Raw genomic sequence first — 17,099 nt, 5'->3', positions numbered from 1 at the left:
CCTAGTTTTGATTGCGACAAATATTTCCTGCTGATTTCTTTACAGAAATCTTTCGTTTTCAATTTAGCTATATTATTCTTGTTGCAAACTTTCCAAATTACGGTAGCATTTGTAATTGATGATTCTATTATTCGTGAAAAAATTTTAAAATTCGGTCTGGGAAATGCCGATCCCGAATTCTCGTCATCTGATGAATCATCTCCATCAGAGCCAGAGTAATCTGGATTAGGTATGATGATACGTTCATCATTTTCATCGGAATCCCATTCCGATTCGGAGTTTGTTGCAATTTTTGAGGCTTTACGCTTTGGCATTTTATTTTGCTGGGTGTACTCGAAAATTCCCAGGATGACAATGCGGTGAAGGTGTGGTTTGATGTCAGAGTGCAATAAAGGTTACGGAGTCGTTGGAAATTTTTTATTGAAAAACTATGCGCTTTTCGAAAAATTTGTCAAGAATAAAAAGTTCTTGTAATCAGCCGAGGAATACGCCTGAATTTTTCCGGAGTGTTTTGAGCAAAAATTTGAATTTTGCAAAAATTGTTCATATGCAAAATCCAAAATTTTGCTCAAAACGCTTCGAAAAAATTCAGGCGTATTCCTTGGTTAATTACAAGAACTTTTTATTCTTGATGATTTTTCCGAAAAGCGCATCGTTTATTGTAAAAAAATTCATGAATGTTTTCACAAAAATTTTGCACTTAAGACGCCATTTTGAAAATACTAAAACGAGAAATCGATCTTTGAACCATGGATTCTCAAAGTTTAGACATTTATTCCAGCGGTTAATGAGATTCCAGGTTAATTACAGACTCGAAAAGCTTTGGAAAGTGGTTCACAAAAAAAAAATAAGCACGAAAAATCACGTTTTTTTTTGTTTAAACTGCATTTTGGGATAATAAATAAATTTTTTGAGGAATTTCATTGGCACCGTCGGAAAGAGGAGATCTTAAGCAATAAAAATATATGTGTCTCAATTTTTTCTAGTGTCGAATAGTCTTAGTTATTGGCCGTTGAAAAGCAGTGTACCGGTAGTGGCGTTTTGGCCGTTTAAGGGTTAACTAACTTCAGGGTGTCTACCCTACCAGCATAACCTGGAATTTTCAGGGAATTTTTATATACCTGGAAAAACCTGAAAATGTCAGGGAATTTTTTAAAGACAGGGAATTTTTTCGAGAACGTGCTTAATTTTTTGTTTAATTGCAATATAAAATTAAATAATAATTATTCTTTATTTGTAAAAGTAGCTTTGTATTTTGTATTAAACTATTTTTGTTGAAAATTCGTTTTTTGGTTAAAAATTAATTTTTTTAAATGCAAATTTAACTATTCTAGTTTTGGTAAAAAATGTATCGTTTTTAGTTAAGAATTTAAATGTCTGGTTGAAAATTCGCGTATTTTGTTGAAAATTCGTTATTTCCTGTAGAAAATTAATCCTAGTCGTTTATCTTTTTGGTTGAAAATTCAACAGTATCTTTGAAAGAAGTTCTGTCACTTGACTGAAAAATCTTTCTTGGGTCAAAATCCAACTGCTTTGAAACAAAAATTACAATTTTCTTGGATGAAATATCAACTTGTACATTTTTTGTTCAGAAATCAACTTTTTTGGAATAAAAATTTAATTACTTGGTGGAACGTTAAACTCTTTTCTTAAACATTACATTTTTGGATGAAGATTCATCATTTTAATCGAAAATTCATCTTCTTAATTGAAAAATGAACAACTTCATTGATAAATTGTTTTTTTTTTCTTTTACTCGAAATTATTTTTTTACATTTTTATTTTTTTCAGTAGAATATTATTTAGAAATTTTATTTAGAAATTAATTTTTCTGATTGAACATTAATTTTCCTAATTAAAAATTGATTTTGTTCAATTTTTGGATTCAACATTTTAGTTAAAAATGTATCACTTTAGTTGATTTTCTATAGGTGGAAAATTAATTTTTTTTGACTGGATATTTAACCATTTCATTTTTGGTTGAAAACTGATCTTGTTTGCATCCAAATTCAACGATATGGTAGAAACTTGGTCTTTTTTATTTGAAAATTTGTCATTTTTAGTTAAAAACTTATGCACTTTACGAAAAATCTAATTCTTTTGTTCAAAATTAAGCTTTTTGTTTGAAAATTAATCTTTAAGGTTAAAAAAATTAAAAGGTAAACTTTCTTGTTAAAAAGTGATCTTTGTGAATTAAAAATAATCCATTTCAGTTTAAGAATCATCATTTTAGTTGAAAATCATGACTGATTGAATTTTGTTCCTGCAAAATCATTCATTTTAACCTAAAATTTAATTAATAAATTTTTGGTTGAAAACTGATTTTTTTAGTTCATAATACAAATAAATTGTTAAATACTTGCCTTTTTAGTTAAAAATTTAACTTATTTGTTAAAAATTGATTTATTTTGTTTAAAAATTGGCGTTTTTGGTAAAAAAATTAATCTTTTTGTTTGAAAATTAATCTGCCTGTTTGAAAATTGATCTATTTCAGTTAAAGATTCATAATTTTAGTTAAAAATTGGCCCCTTTTGTAGAAAATTACTTTTTGGTCACTGGAAATTTAATTATTCCATTTTTTTCAAAAAACTATTTTTTTGTTTTTAGTTCAAACTTTAATTATAAGGTTGAAAGTTTGTCTTCTTTAGTTGAAAATTCAAATCTTTCTGTTCAATATTCATCTTTTTGGTTTAAAATTCATCTATTCCAGTTGAAGATTCACAATTTTAGTTGAAAATCTATCACCTTAGTTGGACTTTTTTTACAAAATTAATTTTGGTTAACCATAAATTAATTTGTTACATTTTTGGTTTATAACGGATTCTTTTTTAGTTCCAAATTCAATTAAGGTGTTAAAATTTTCCTTTTTTTTTAGTTGAAAAATCAACTTTTTCGTTAAAAAAAATCATTTATTTTGTTTAAAAATCGCCTTTTTTGTAAAAAATTAATCGTTTTAAGTGAAAATTCAACTATTTGCTTAATACATAATACATAAAATTTTCAAATTCAGAAAAAAGTAGTCTCAAAAATTTTCAAAATGCGCTCACTTTTTGGATTTTTATCAAAAATAGCTGGTTCACGAACTCGTCCTTTCTTTTAGGATCTAAAATAATTGTGCCAAAGATGGATTTGATTTGCTCATTTCTTCGAGAGTTATCGTGTTTACGGACGGCCGGACGGACAGACAGATACGCCATCGTGAAAACCTGATTTTCGTATTCAGGGGGTCTCGAAACGTGGAGATCCGTTGAAAAAGTGTGATGTCAAATTTCCGACAATTCTAATATTTTCTCAATCATTAATGGTGAGAATGTAAAAATTCAAAAGAGTTCCAAAGAATTTAACAGAATTCAGGGTAAATTCCAAAAAATTGCAAGTGTGACTAACGATTACAAAATAATTCAAAGTAATTTAAACGAATTAAAAAAATTTGTCTACAAAAATTTGTTTATTTCAGCAAAATTTGAGTGAATTAAAAATAATTTAATGAAAATAAGAAGAATTTGATGAAATTCATTAAAAAAAACCAAGCTGAATTTATAGAGCATTAAGTGAATCGAAAATCCTTTAAAAAAATATTAAAAATTGATTGAATTCAGTAAGTTTTAAATGAGTTCAGAAAAATTAAAAGGACATTCAAAAGAATTTGATGAAATGCCTAAAAATCTAAGGTGACTTTACAAAACTGAAACCCTAGAAAAACCATCACTTCTTATGGAATCAGTTAAAAGTTTCTTTGCAATTTGTTTTAATAACCCAAAATATTTCAAATCCTTTAAAATCTTTTAAAATCTCTAAGGTTTTTAACGGATCAATTATATAAAAAGAATTTAAAATTTAAAAATCCATTGAATTAAATAAATTTAGAAGAAATCAAGTAAATTGAAAAATCAACAGAATTTAAAAGAATTTAGGGTGCATTAAAAAAAAAAATTTCAAATCTCTTTAAATCTTTGAGACCCTACAAAATACCACACTTCTCGTGAATAAATTCCTTGAAATACACTAAAATATTATGAAAACCCATGAAATTCTATGATATTTCCAAAACCAGAACATTTTAAATTAAAACAGGGCGTCTAGCGATTCTTATGAACAAAATTCAAGGTATTTTCCAGATTTTCCAGGTCAAGAAATCAAAATTTTCCAGGTCTATTGTTTTAAATCAAATAATGAAATAAACGTTTGTCATACATGTAAAAAATGAGCGATTTCATTTTTTATTGGCCAAAAATTTCTAAAGAAAGCCGAATCGTAAATAAACAAATTCTTAATATTTTGCCAAATATTACAAGCCTTAGTGAAAGCTTGAAATTTCGGTGAAATATTTTGGAATTTTTCAAAGCTTTTGTAAAATCTTTAAAATTCTTGAAATTGCCGAAATCTTTGTAAACTCTTTCTTTCATCTTTGTTTGTGAAATCTTCTGTGTTTGTTTGAAATCATTGAAGTCTTTTGAAATCTTCTCAAATGTGTTTAAACCTTTTGAATTCGCTTAAAATCTTTGAAATGGTTTGAAATTCTTGAAATCTTTTGAAATTCTTATGAATTCTTTAAAGAAATTGTGAAATCTTCTCTAAGTCTTTTGTATTCGTTTGAAATGACTGGAATATTTGAAATATTTGTGAAATCCTTATGACATTTTTTGTAATCGTTTAAAATCACTGGAGTATTTGAAATCTTGGTTAAATCTTTTGAAATCTTATAAAAAAACGTTGGTATCGTTAAAAATATTAAAAATGTTTTTAAATATTTGAAATCAGTTGTACTGTACCCTTGTTGAAATCTTTTAAGACCTTGAAAGCTTTGAAATCTATGAAAACTTTGTGAAATCTTTATAAATTGTTTGAAATATTTTTGAAATGCTTCTTTAATCTTTGTTCGTGAAATCTTTTCTGTCCGTTTGAAATTATTAAAATATTTGCAAATCTTTGTAAATTTTTTTAAACCTTTTCAAATCCTTAAAAATCTTGAAAGTTTTGAAACCATTAAGAATTCTTTAAAACATTTGAGAAATCTTTTGTAATCGTTTGAAATCTTGTCAGACATTTTTAAATCGTTTAAAATCTTTGAAATGATTTGAAACCCTTGAAAACTGATGTACTGCACCCATTTTGAAATCTTTGAAATTCTCGTATTGTTTTTAAATGTTTATGAATGTTTTATGAAATCTTTTAAACTTGTGTGAAATCTTTTGACATCTTTTAAAAAATTTTGAAGTTATTTAAAATCTTTGAAATGTATTGAAATCTTAGAAATGTGATTTAATATACCCTTCATAAAATCTTTAAACTCTTTTGTAAGTTTTAAAATCTTTGTGAAATGTTCCAAATCCTTATGAAATGTTCGAAATCTTTGCGGAATTTTGGTGGAAACTGTTTAATCTAGTGTGCACGCCTTCTTTGAATGTTTGAAATCCTTGAGATCTTTGTGAAATATTTTGAAATGTTTATAAAATTTTTCTTGAATCTTTGTTTGGAAAATCTTTTGTATTCGTTGAAGTCATTGAATTATTTAAAATATTTTAAAATCTTCTAAAATATTTTAAAACCTCTTGAAATCGTTTCAAATTTTTGAAATCTGGTGTACTGTACCCTTTTTCAAATCTTTCAAATCCTTTAAATCTTTAAAGTTTTAAAATGTTTGTGAAATCTTTATTGAAATCTGGCGTGCGCGCCTTTTTAAAATCGTTATGAAATGTTAAAGATATTTAAAAATATTTTTAGATATTTGAAATCTTTAGAAATATTTTGAAACTTTTTAAAATCTGTTTTACATTCAAAAATCGAGTGTTCAACCCCTAAAAAATCCGTTGTATGGCCATGGCTTATTCTAATTCTCAAACTGAATTAACATCGAAATTTTAAACTAATAATTTCTATAATTTCTAAGTTGAACACCTCAACAAAAAGTGCCTTGAAATATCATTATTTATTTTGTAATAAACAAAAGATAAAATATATCTTGTCGAATAAAAAAATTTTCAGCAGCAATATTTTCTAAACGAGATGTTTCTTTCATAATAGGCTAAAATCTTTAAATTACTCTTTGGATTTCAATAAAATTATTGTTTTAAAAGAAAAAAAATAGAGATTTAAGAAATAAAAACTCAAGGTTTAAACAAAATTCAAGGAGAGTTCCAAGTTTTGAAGGTTTTTAAAGTTACTAGATACCTTGTAAAAGCTCTTGAAAATGCAGAGGTTTTAAAAATACCCTAAAATCTTAAAAATTCTTTCAAATTATTGAAATCTATTAAAAATTTCTTGGAATCTTTCAAAATACACAGGAATATTTCAACTCATGAGTGAATTTATTGAAAGAAAACTGACTAATGTGAATTTTTCATTTTAAAAAGTGACTACTAGTGACTGTGTGGTACTCCTGATTATATTTTACAGTTACTTCTTGCACAATTTTTCTGATTTTTTATATTTTTTTCAAAAAGTCAGGCTCTTGGAATCTTTGATCTTATTATAGATTTTTTTAAAGTTCAATTATGGGCCTCACCCGCATTATTGTGAATCGATGCAAGCATATCATGATGATTTCGGCAAACATTTGCCAATTCTTCCTCCTCTTGAACAAGAATTTTTGGCAAATCAGTCATAGCCTGAAACAAATCAAGTATTACATTTTTTCCACATCAGTTAAAATTTTTAATTATGATTACTGATTTTTATTTCAAATGAAACCATACTTGAAGGCAACTTTTCGAAATTTTTGGAGTGTATACAATCTCCAAGGGAATTTCCCTTGCTTCCTGGTTGAATGATTGAAAACAGGTTAACTGGACTTCTTGTATCTGAAAAACGTACATCGAAATTCGAATTTACATATACGTGCGTGATATTTAATTTTTGAACATTTTAAAACAATCATTCTAGCCTTTGTGTCCTTTTCCTCGGAGAATACTGAAAAAATCAGTCCAACGAACGTAGGGTCCATTTGTTGGTACATTGCCTGAGTTCTAACATCTGCACACAAATTACAATTTTGCTACAATTAACTGGATTAAACTTGTAAAGTTTAGAAATTTTCTGCAATTATTAACTTTGCATATCAAAATTTCTGAATAAATAATTGTAATTCATCACAAATTTTATTTTCTAAATGTTTCTAAACATTATCGATAGAAAAGAAAATTTAAATTGTAAAGGATTTTTTAATAATAGGAAATAATTATCTTTTTAACATTTCACTACCATACTATAATCCTTAAATTTTCTTACATTTTTAAAGAGACAAGAAAAATTAAATTAGGGGAAAAAACTTATTTTGAAGAATTCAAAAAAAAGTGAAAAGCTTTTTAATAATTATGAAAGATTTGAGAAGATATATATATTTTTTTAAATTTATGGGAAAATTTTTAATGGTTTAAGTTTTATTTTAAAAGGATAATTTTAAGTTTAAGATTTCAAAATGTGTGAAAAAAATATGAGAGACTTTGAGACCATTTGAAACATTTTTCAGGATTTCAGGTAATCTAAATTTTGCAGGGTGTAAAAAGAATAAAAAAGTTCATGTGAACATTTTTATAGATTGTTTCGTAATTAATTGTAAGAGGAAATTGAAAAAAAAATCACAAAACTTTTTTATTTTTTTCCTAAAATTTTTGAAAAGTGGGAAAAAGAGTTTTAAGCAAAAATTTTCAATTATGCAATATTACATCATTTAACGCAAATTGAGGGACATCATTCTTTTTAAGCCTTCTTGTGCACTTTTTTTGCACAATTTGTTTTTTTTTAAGTTTATGTTGCTTTAAAAAAATGTTCTTTCAAATTGGAGCAAGTTTAAGAGAGATTCAGAATTTTTTAAACGATTTAAAAATAATGAAAACTTGTAAATATTTTTGAAGAATTCTGTAAGGCTTCGGGAAAACGAATTTTTTTTTGGTTACCTAGGAAAAGTTTAAATCATTTTTTATTTCAAATAATTAATTTTAACAAATTATTAAAATTTTTTTAAAGATTTCAGAAATTGTCAAAGAAGAATCTGAAAGACTGAAAAGGAAATTTTTTCTAATTTTGAAGAATTTAAAATAATCAGGAAAAATTTTAATAATTCTTAAAGATTAGAATGTTTAGAAGGTCTGAAAAGATTAGAAAAAAAGAATGATTTTAATATTCGTGTAAAAATTGTAGTGTAGAAGATTTTAAAGCAAAATTTATCGGTTGGGCAAGATTAAAAATAAATTAGAAAATTGTTATAATCAAGTAATTTCAAAAAATATTTAATAGAATGATGAAATTTCAAAATAATTTTAATAATAATAATTGAAACATTTAAGCTTCTATAGTTTAAAACATTAAAATAAAAATATTTCAAAACAAGAACATTTTTAACGGCAACAAATATTGTAAAATTTTTTGCGCTAAATTTTCAAATCTAAAAGCTACAGCTTCAATTGTTCCATTTCGTAAGCTTTAATTTAAAAATTAATTTCAAAATGGCTGGATTTTCAAAAAGTAGAACTTAATAATTATTCATTTTAAAGAATTAAAATATAAATAAACGTTGAAGCACTTCAGCACCCATGAAAAGGGTTAAATATTAAAATAAAAAATTGACTAGGTATTTTATTTTTGTCAGAAGTGGTATGCATTCTTAGTAGAAAAATGTAACCAATCACTCTAAATATTACTTGATATCATATGACACGCTCAGAGCAAAAGCGGACTAAAAAAAACGTGCGGAAAAGCGAAGTAAAAACACGTGAGAGCAAAAACTACCTAAGAATTAACGAGATAGACATAGAACCATAGACATAGAATCATTAAATTTATTGGCAAGAGGAAAATATTTCCACCATATAATTGAATTTTTTACTAAAATCATACATTTTTCACGGAAATGGAATGTTAATTCTTTATCTAAAAAAATCATATTATATCAACAGAAAAAAATTTTTTACTAAAAAGATGGATTATTATCGAAATAAATGAATTCGTAATTAAAATAAATGACCTTTAAACAAGAATAACAAATTTCTACAAAAAAAAGATGAATTTTCAAACAAGAAGAATAAGTTTCTACTAAAAAAGAATATTAAAACTAAAAATAAGTATTTAACCAAAAATGTAATAGTAACATTTTTAGTTTAAAAAATTTAATATTCAACGGAAATAATGAATTTTCAACTAAAAAATATAATTTTTAACAAAAAGTTAAACAGTTAAATTTTAAATTCGAGAATTTAATTTTGAACAAAAAGAAAACAATCGAATATACTACAGAATAATAAGAATTTTAAACAAAGGAGTGAATGCACAAACATCAAGAATAATATTCTAACAATGAGATGGATTTTTAACCATATAATACTTAAATTTGAATGAAAAAAGGTGAATTTTCAATAAAAAATGGAATTATTACGTGTTCAGTAAAAAAAATTAATAAAAAAACAAAACAATTTATTTTCAAACGGAAAGAAGAATTTTCAAACAAATCTTGTTTTTACCAAAAAGCCGAAATTTCACCTGAAACAAAATTCTATTTCACCCAAAAACAATGAATTTTTAATCAAGGAAAGTAATTTTCAAACAAATAGTTTTCTAAGAAAAGACGAAATTTTAACCAAATTAATTTACAAAAAAAACATGAATTATCTATAAAATAAGTAAATTTTCAACCATGAATGCCATCGTAACATTTTGCATTCAAAAATTACGAATTTTACAAAAAAATTTAACCAGATAGGTGAATGTATCAACTAAAAAGGATTTTTCAAACAGGAATGGAATAGTTCAATTTTCAGCTGAAAAAAAAATTTAACAAAAACATCATGATTTTTTAACAAAAAATATCAGTTTTCAAAGACGAACGAACAACACTTTTTAACTGAAAGTGGGGGGGGACCTTCTCCCTTAATTCTTCTGTCGTTTTACCTCTCGCTAATTCTTAGGTCGTTTTTGCTCTCGTGTGTTTTTACTTCGCTTTTCCGCACGGTTTTTTTTTAGTTTTTGGAAGTTTTGAGTTTGAAATATTCAAATTCAGACATTTTTCAAATGTGAAATTACGTAGATTTTGGCGTAAAAGGTTTAGTTTGTAAGGATTTAAATGTTAGATTGTCCAGTTTAGAAACCCGAAATAACAAGATGCTAGTTTTTAAATCTTTTAATTTATGATTCATTACTCTGGAACGTAACAAATAAAAAATGTAGAATCTTCATTTAATTTTAGTGGCTTTTAGTTTATAAGAATTGAAAATTATAAATGATTCTCATTCGCACATTGTCCAAGTCCTGCTTTCAAATTGCATAATTTTAAATTTGTAATTTTTATATAGTTTTTAAATTTAAACTTCTTTAAGAATTTATTTACGTGTTGAAATATATTATATAATTATTTTTCGATAAACTGGAGTTATTCACAAATTGCGCATCCAGAGTAAGATATCATAACTTATATATTTTAATTCAAATGGTGGAATTGCACAACAGAATTTAAATACTTTCAAAACAATATAACAATAGGCGAAATAAAATTTAAATAGAAAATTGACATTTTTAGATTTTTTATTTTATACTCACCCACATGTGACGGACAAACTGTAATATGTGGATGGGAATGATACCATCCCAGAACTCGAAGTGGTAGACCGGATTCTTTAGCCATCCTTTCTGTTTTCGTTGCTGCGTGGAAAAGCTGCTCGGATGATATTTCTACTCTGTCCTTTTTCTTGTCGGATCGTCGCATTATCATTAATGATGATATTTTCGCGACACTGTCTTGACACTGAAAAAAAGTATTCCTAATTTCCATCCACTGAATAATCTTATTTTTGGTTGAAGATTGTGGACATTTATTATCAGAAACATAAACCAGATTTATTACAAAGTTTGAATGCTTTAATTAGTTCAATTTAAAAATTTCAAAAGTCAACAATACCCTTTTTACGATAACTCGAAAAAAAGTTGACCTAGGATCTTTAAATTTAGAGGGATTGTAGTTCCAAATAATGCGCATAATTGGTTAAGTTTAGAGCCGGATAATATTATTTTTTTTCTCGAATTTATATTTTTCTCAATGAAAATGAAATTAAAAAATTCAAACTCTAAAGCTAAAAACTTTTCCACTTGAAGTCAGAAAAACCGTGCTGCAATTAATTCTAGGAAATTTTCGGCTAGAAACATTAAAAATTGAAAACGATTACATTTTTTAAATTATTTAAAATTTTTTCAGAACTTCTTAAACGTCTTTTAAACTTATTCAAATTCTTTCTTAAATCCTTTAAAAATAAAAATATTTCCTTAAAATCTTCCAGATGCATTTTTGACTGTTTGGAAATATTTAAAAATATTCTCTTCAAATTAATTTTTCAAAATAAATAGTCACTTTTCAAGTTCCTATGAATTTTAAGAAACTTTTTTTGGTCTTTTGAAGTCTTTTATAATTCTTATAAAGCTTCTGAATTTTTTGTTCGAAATCCGTAAAAATCTATATTTTGTTTTAAATTAAGCGTGGGCTATTTGCAACGAAATTTCGGTACGAATAGCCGGATTTTTTCAATTGTTATTTTTCTTAATGGAAAAATTAAAAATGTTCAAAATGAGACTACAGCAATATTCTAAATGTAATAAAAGCCTTTATTTTTAAATATATTATTTTGAAGTTAATTAAAAATTAAAAATAGTTTACAAAGCTTCAATTGGGCGTTTATATTTGTTTGACTACTAAGATTTTCCAAATGAAACAGTTTAAATTTTAATGTAAAAATCTGAACAATTTAAAATTTTGAAATGTTTCGAATCACCTTGTAAAACAATTATTACTTAATTGTTAATCCTTAATGAATGATATCATATTTGAAAAAGATAAAAATTCAACCGATTATTTAAAAAAAATGTTGAAATCACACTTGGAGAGATTTTTTTCTACAAATTTGTAAATTCCCGGTAAAAAAATTAATTTACGGCCTTTTTCCAGTCACCAAAAATTGCTGATCATTTCCTGGTTTTCCGGTCCAGCGGCCATCATGAATTTTGTAAATACTACATTTATTCGTCACGATGAAACAAATCGATTGATTTATTTAGCAGGCGTGTATAATAGGATGAGTCAAAAAAAATAAATTACGCGCGATTAATTTCTAATAGCGCGCCTTAAATACAAAATCGAGCGTGCATTTTTGTAAACTATATAAATTAATTTTAAATTAAAATATAAAAAATATATATATATAAATTTATAAATATTAAAATTATTATGATAAAGTTATTAATATACAAACTAATAAATATAAAATTAATCTTATTTATCCAAAATATTACTATTGTTTTTCTATAAAATTGATTTCAACTAATTTCATTTAAATTTAAAATAATATTCTAAATTAAAATAAATTAAAAATATTATTTACAATTAATTTTAATAAAAAAAATATTCTTAAAATATTGATTAATTTATTAAAATTTAATTTGGAATTTAGATTATTAATTTTTATTGGTAAAATAATTATTAATTTAAATAATATTGTAATGCTAATGAGTTCTGAGAGCACATTACAAAAGATTACAAAAAGTTTCAAATTATTTCATAAAATTAAAAAAAAAAGAGTTTAAAAGTTTTTAAAGCAACATATTGCCATAATATATAATTTTAGAACAAATTTCAGTAAATTTAATAGATGTTAGAAGTTTTTAAACTATTCAAAAGTAATGAAAACTTATAAGATATTTTAGGACTTCTGCAAAAATTCAGGATAATGAACCAAATTATTTAGCTGCCTAAAACAATTTCTTTCGATTTTTGAATTTGAAAAATGAAATTTAGGAGAAAATTCAAAAAGTTTTAAAAAAATCAAATATTTCCTTAAATTTTGAAAAAGAGAAGATGATTTTAAAGCAAAATGTTTCAATTTGGTAACATCGAAAAATAAAAAATAAATTAAACCATCAAATTCCATAAATATTGAGAAGATTTAAGAAGAATAAAGACGATTTTTAAACTGCATAAGATTTAAAAAAATGCAGATTTATGTGAAAGTTTTGAATTGATTTCAAACAAAATTTTTAAGTATATTCAGCTCTTAAAAAATAATTTTTTTCTATCATAAATCGATTGCTAGAAATCTATTTTATTTTTTACCACTATTAGTATAACCAAATTAAATTATGATATAAACAGAATAGCCTTATATTTTAAATATAAAATTTATTTTTGTTAGTGAAACTAATATATTTTAAATTAAAAATCTCTTTCTAACTCCTCGAACTCCTTTTACAATACAAAATCCCCTTTTTCATCTCCTCAAATTTAGTTTACAATCCAAAATCCGCTTTCCAACCCCCCTGACTCAATAATTTGTTCTAAAGAATTATCTGCAACATGAAAATCGTTGTAAAATCTTGGAAATGAATAAAGGTGACGAAATTAAAAAGTTAAAATTTGGCATATTCAAAAATAATAAATTAAATTTTAATGCTTCAATTTAAAATTCTTCAACTTTAAACTAAACATTTTGGATTATAAAATATTCCAGTTTTCGTCATCTTTCGTTCAAATTCTATAGCTTAAAAACGTGAAGTCTTTTAAAATGTACAACACTTAAATAAGAAATTTTAAATGCTTCCAATTTTGAGAATTTTAAATCTGAAGCCTTGACAATTTTCAAACTTCCTGAATTCGAAAATGCACAATTATTAATAATTTTTCATTATAAAAAATGGTTTGTTATTTAACTTACAGTTCCAATCAGCATTCCCATGACTTCGTAATTTTCCGTAGAAAAAGCGTGCTGAATGCAAGTCATGTAAACGTCGGCTTGAAGCTCGACTTTTTCTAGTCTCTCCCTTCTGTCCATTTTTCTTTACTCAGCTAAGACTGAAAATAGAAATTATGGCTAGATGCTCCTCAAAAGATTATCTTTATTCAGTTATAAAATTTGAATGCCTATTGGTCGCAAAAATATTTAAAATTATTCCAAACTCTCAAAGAATAGAAAACTAGTGACCGGCTAAACGAATTTGGAAGATTCTAACGTTAAATTCGTTGTTTAAAAATGTAAATTCCAAGAATTTTTCTCCTTAATATAAAAACATTAAATTTGTTTAAAAAAAAAAGATTTATTAACAAACGCGAAAATACTAAGTATTTTCTATTATTTCCCGGGATATCAATATTTTAATTTAAAAGAATAGTTATTTTTATCTTGAAACACTCATTTAAATACAGGCAATTTTTATAAAAGTAGTATAATATGAAGAATGTGACGTATTAAATAATAGCCGCTTCTTTATGGATGTAAAAACCAGTAAGATGATTGACATACAAAATGCCCGAGATATAATTCCTGGACCCTCAAAAGAAATTTACTTCTAAAAGGAATAAAAAGAAAATCACGACAAAGATCGTTTCAGAACAAAAGAATACGATATTCAAGGATCGATTTCACACACTTTTGAAACCAAAGCGGATGAACTTTTTTATTAGTCAAATATATTTAAAACAGTTTAAATTCAGACAAAATACATCCAGACTACGCTAAAAGTTTGCTGCGAGCACTGTGTGAATATAACAGTCTTCACTCGCAGTAACATTAATTTAAGTATTAAATAACTTAAATATTTGTTATTAAAAGCTGATTTTTATTTATGGAAATTTCAATTTAAAAAATGCCTTTTTTCAAGAAAACAAAAATGGTTGCAATTCTTGGAAATCCCATTTTCCAAGAAAATTGAAAACGATTTTTGTTTGAAATTGAGTAGGCATTATTTTGAGTTTTAGTTTTAACATATTTTTAGCATATTCAAGAAATAAAAAATAAATAAAACCGGGCAGTGAAAAATCGATTGTTCTCCAAAATGGGTATAATGATTCTATTATTTCTAGCTTAAAAATAAGCGTAAGGCAGTAGCAAAAAAATTTTTTTTTCACTTTGTATAGAATTTAAAAAATATAAAATTACCTAGTCAAGAGTCTAAATAAAATTTAACACGTGTTATTAACTTAGTAAAATAGTTCAAATAGAGAATACTGAAAATAAATTAATATAGGTCATGGTCGTACAGAAAATAATAGCAACCGAAAATACGAACCTAGAATTAAAAAAAATCTATAATCTTCAAAATACTTGTAACGAAAATAAAATAATTAGTCACTGGATAAACATGTAATTAATATTACGTAATGTTTTTATTATTAATTTATCATTTTAAAAATAAGAAACGATAAACCATTAAGTATAAAAAAAATTATATGAAGTAAACATAACCTATGAATTAAACGAGTAATTTAAAAAAGTTTCATATAAATTTACCTGAATTTTCACTTAAATTACATAGTTACATTCTTCAAAGTGGGGTTATCACGTATTAAAGTTTTTATTGTATTTAACCTTTAAAAATGTCTTTTAGTGTTTATATTTCTTTGCGACCATTGTCATAGTTTAACTTCAGTGTTAGTGTGAAACAAGAGTATTTGGAAATATTAAATTGTAGAAATTACTGACATACCTTTTGGTAAATATAATAGTTTTCAAATACGAATATGTATTTTCTCACTATTTTTGCATTTTTTATGAATATTTGGTTAATAATAATAATAACGTCCCAGTCTGTGACGGTATCGGTATATATCGTATTATATTCATTTGTCCATGATCTCAGTTTGCGGTTTTCCACCATATTCCATGCTTCCGAGTTTGGTATAATTTCGTATTGCGCATGCGTATCACCAACAGATGAATTGGCTATCAGTGGTACGCTAATTTAAAATTATTAAATAAACAAGAAAGTTTTTTCACCAAATAATACTTCCAAAACTATTTAAACTAATTCTTTGATGACAAAATAGGCTTATAATGTAAAAATTAAAATAATTATTTGTGTTTTGTTCCTTAAAAATGAATAATCGATTGTTAATTTTAAGAAAAGAATACCTTTTTTTATTACAAATATGAAATTAAATTCATTTTTTATATCTACATGCACTTTATAATTATTTTTGTTTGTAAGCAATTATAAACAGGCAAAAGATTAATATTTTCAAATAAGAACGCCAAAGGTAAATGATTACCTTACTTTTAATGCATTCAGAGACATAATTTTTAAATTAATTGAAATTCAAGAAATTTAAATTAGATTGAAATCAAAATTAAAAATCCTATTTAAGGTCCAGTAGTTAAATTGATGCAAACTCCTGTTGAGAAAAAACAAGAATCGAATGACCAAATTTGGACCACAACAAACAAATAAAAAAAACTCCTATTGTAATCTGAAAAAAAATTTTCGGGCAAAAATAAAAAAGAGGAAAGAAAAATGATAAGGCAGCCAAACAAACTTCCTTCTTTTTCTTTCTTTCGTCTTTTTTATTTTTATTATCATCAAATTACAATAAAATAACATTGAATATAAAAATAAAGAATGAATAAGATTGCATTGCCAACGTTTCGGTACTCGTACTGTACTCTTATCAAAGCAAAACAAATTTAATAGGTAGAAATTGAGAGCACCCAAGATTTGATACCTGAGAATAGAATGAGGGTCAGTAGGCCGCAATCTGTTGTAAACACCATATAAATATCTCACAATTTTGAATGTTATTTTATTGTAAGTTGATGATCATATAAATAAAAAAGACGAAAGAAAGAAAAAAGAAGGAAGGGGACGTGGTTGGCTGCTTTCTCATTTTTCTTTTCTCTTTTTTATTTTTGTTCAAAAAATATTTAAACGAATTTTTTTTCAGATTACAATAGGAGTTTTTTGTTTGTTTGTGTGGTCTAAATTTGGTCGTTGGATTCTTGTTTTTTTTTTACAGGAGTTTGTATAAATTCATTGATCCATATAAATAACAATTTAATTTAACTCATTATATTATTATTATACTTTTTAATTAGAAGGAAGGGAATAAACGACATTTGGAATCTCTACCGAGCGACGAGACATAAGAAAATAGTTTAGCAATAGTTTTATAATAATAGCAAAGATGAGGTGGGAGATTGCTTATGCTGTGTATTTGATTTCGACCGACTTACCGCAGCGCGCCCTGTTTGTCTTAGCCTTCCGGGAACTAAAATTAAAGGTCCAAAAGCGCGCCCTGTTTGCCTTATTGTTATTTTTCGAGAACTAAAATGAAAGGTGGCTTACCTGTTACTCACTTGGTA

General features: G+C 25.4%; 1 protein-coding gene across 1 annotated transcript in view; it reads right to left on the bottom strand.

The window, feature by feature from the left end:
- The window catches only part of LOC117169270 (lys-63-specific deubiquitinase BRCC36-like), a 16,544-nt gene extending 929 nt beyond the window's left edge, over nucleotides 1-15,615 (bottom strand). The window contains exons 1-6 of the mRNA XM_033355561.1: nucleotides 15,451-15,615; nucleotides 13,683-13,819; nucleotides 10,528-10,732; nucleotides 6,884-6,972; nucleotides 6,696-6,800; nucleotides 6,506-6,608 (exon numbers count right to left, since the gene is read on the bottom strand). Of these exons, the coding sequence (XP_033211452.1) occupies nucleotides 6,506-6,608; nucleotides 6,696-6,800; nucleotides 6,884-6,972; nucleotides 10,528-10,732; nucleotides 13,683-13,799 (619 nt within the window). The 5' untranslated portion in view covers nucleotides 13,800-13,819; nucleotides 15,451-15,615. The remainder of the gene's footprint in view (nucleotides 1-6,505; nucleotides 6,609-6,695; nucleotides 6,801-6,883; nucleotides 6,973-10,527; nucleotides 10,733-13,682; nucleotides 13,820-15,450) is intronic.
- Nucleotides 15,616-17,099: the final 1,484 nt, after the last annotated feature.

Source organism: Belonocnema kinseyi, chromosome 1, assembly GCF_010883055.1.
Source record: "Belonocnema kinseyi isolate 2016_QV_RU_SX_M_011 chromosome 1, B_treatae_v1, whole genome shotgun sequence".
NCBI classification, from domain to species: domain Eukaryota; kingdom Metazoa; phylum Arthropoda; class Insecta; order Hymenoptera; family Cynipidae; genus Belonocnema; species Belonocnema kinseyi.
The sequence above is the reverse complement of the archived record's forward strand: the minus strand, read 5'-3'. Positions and strand labels throughout refer to the sequence as shown.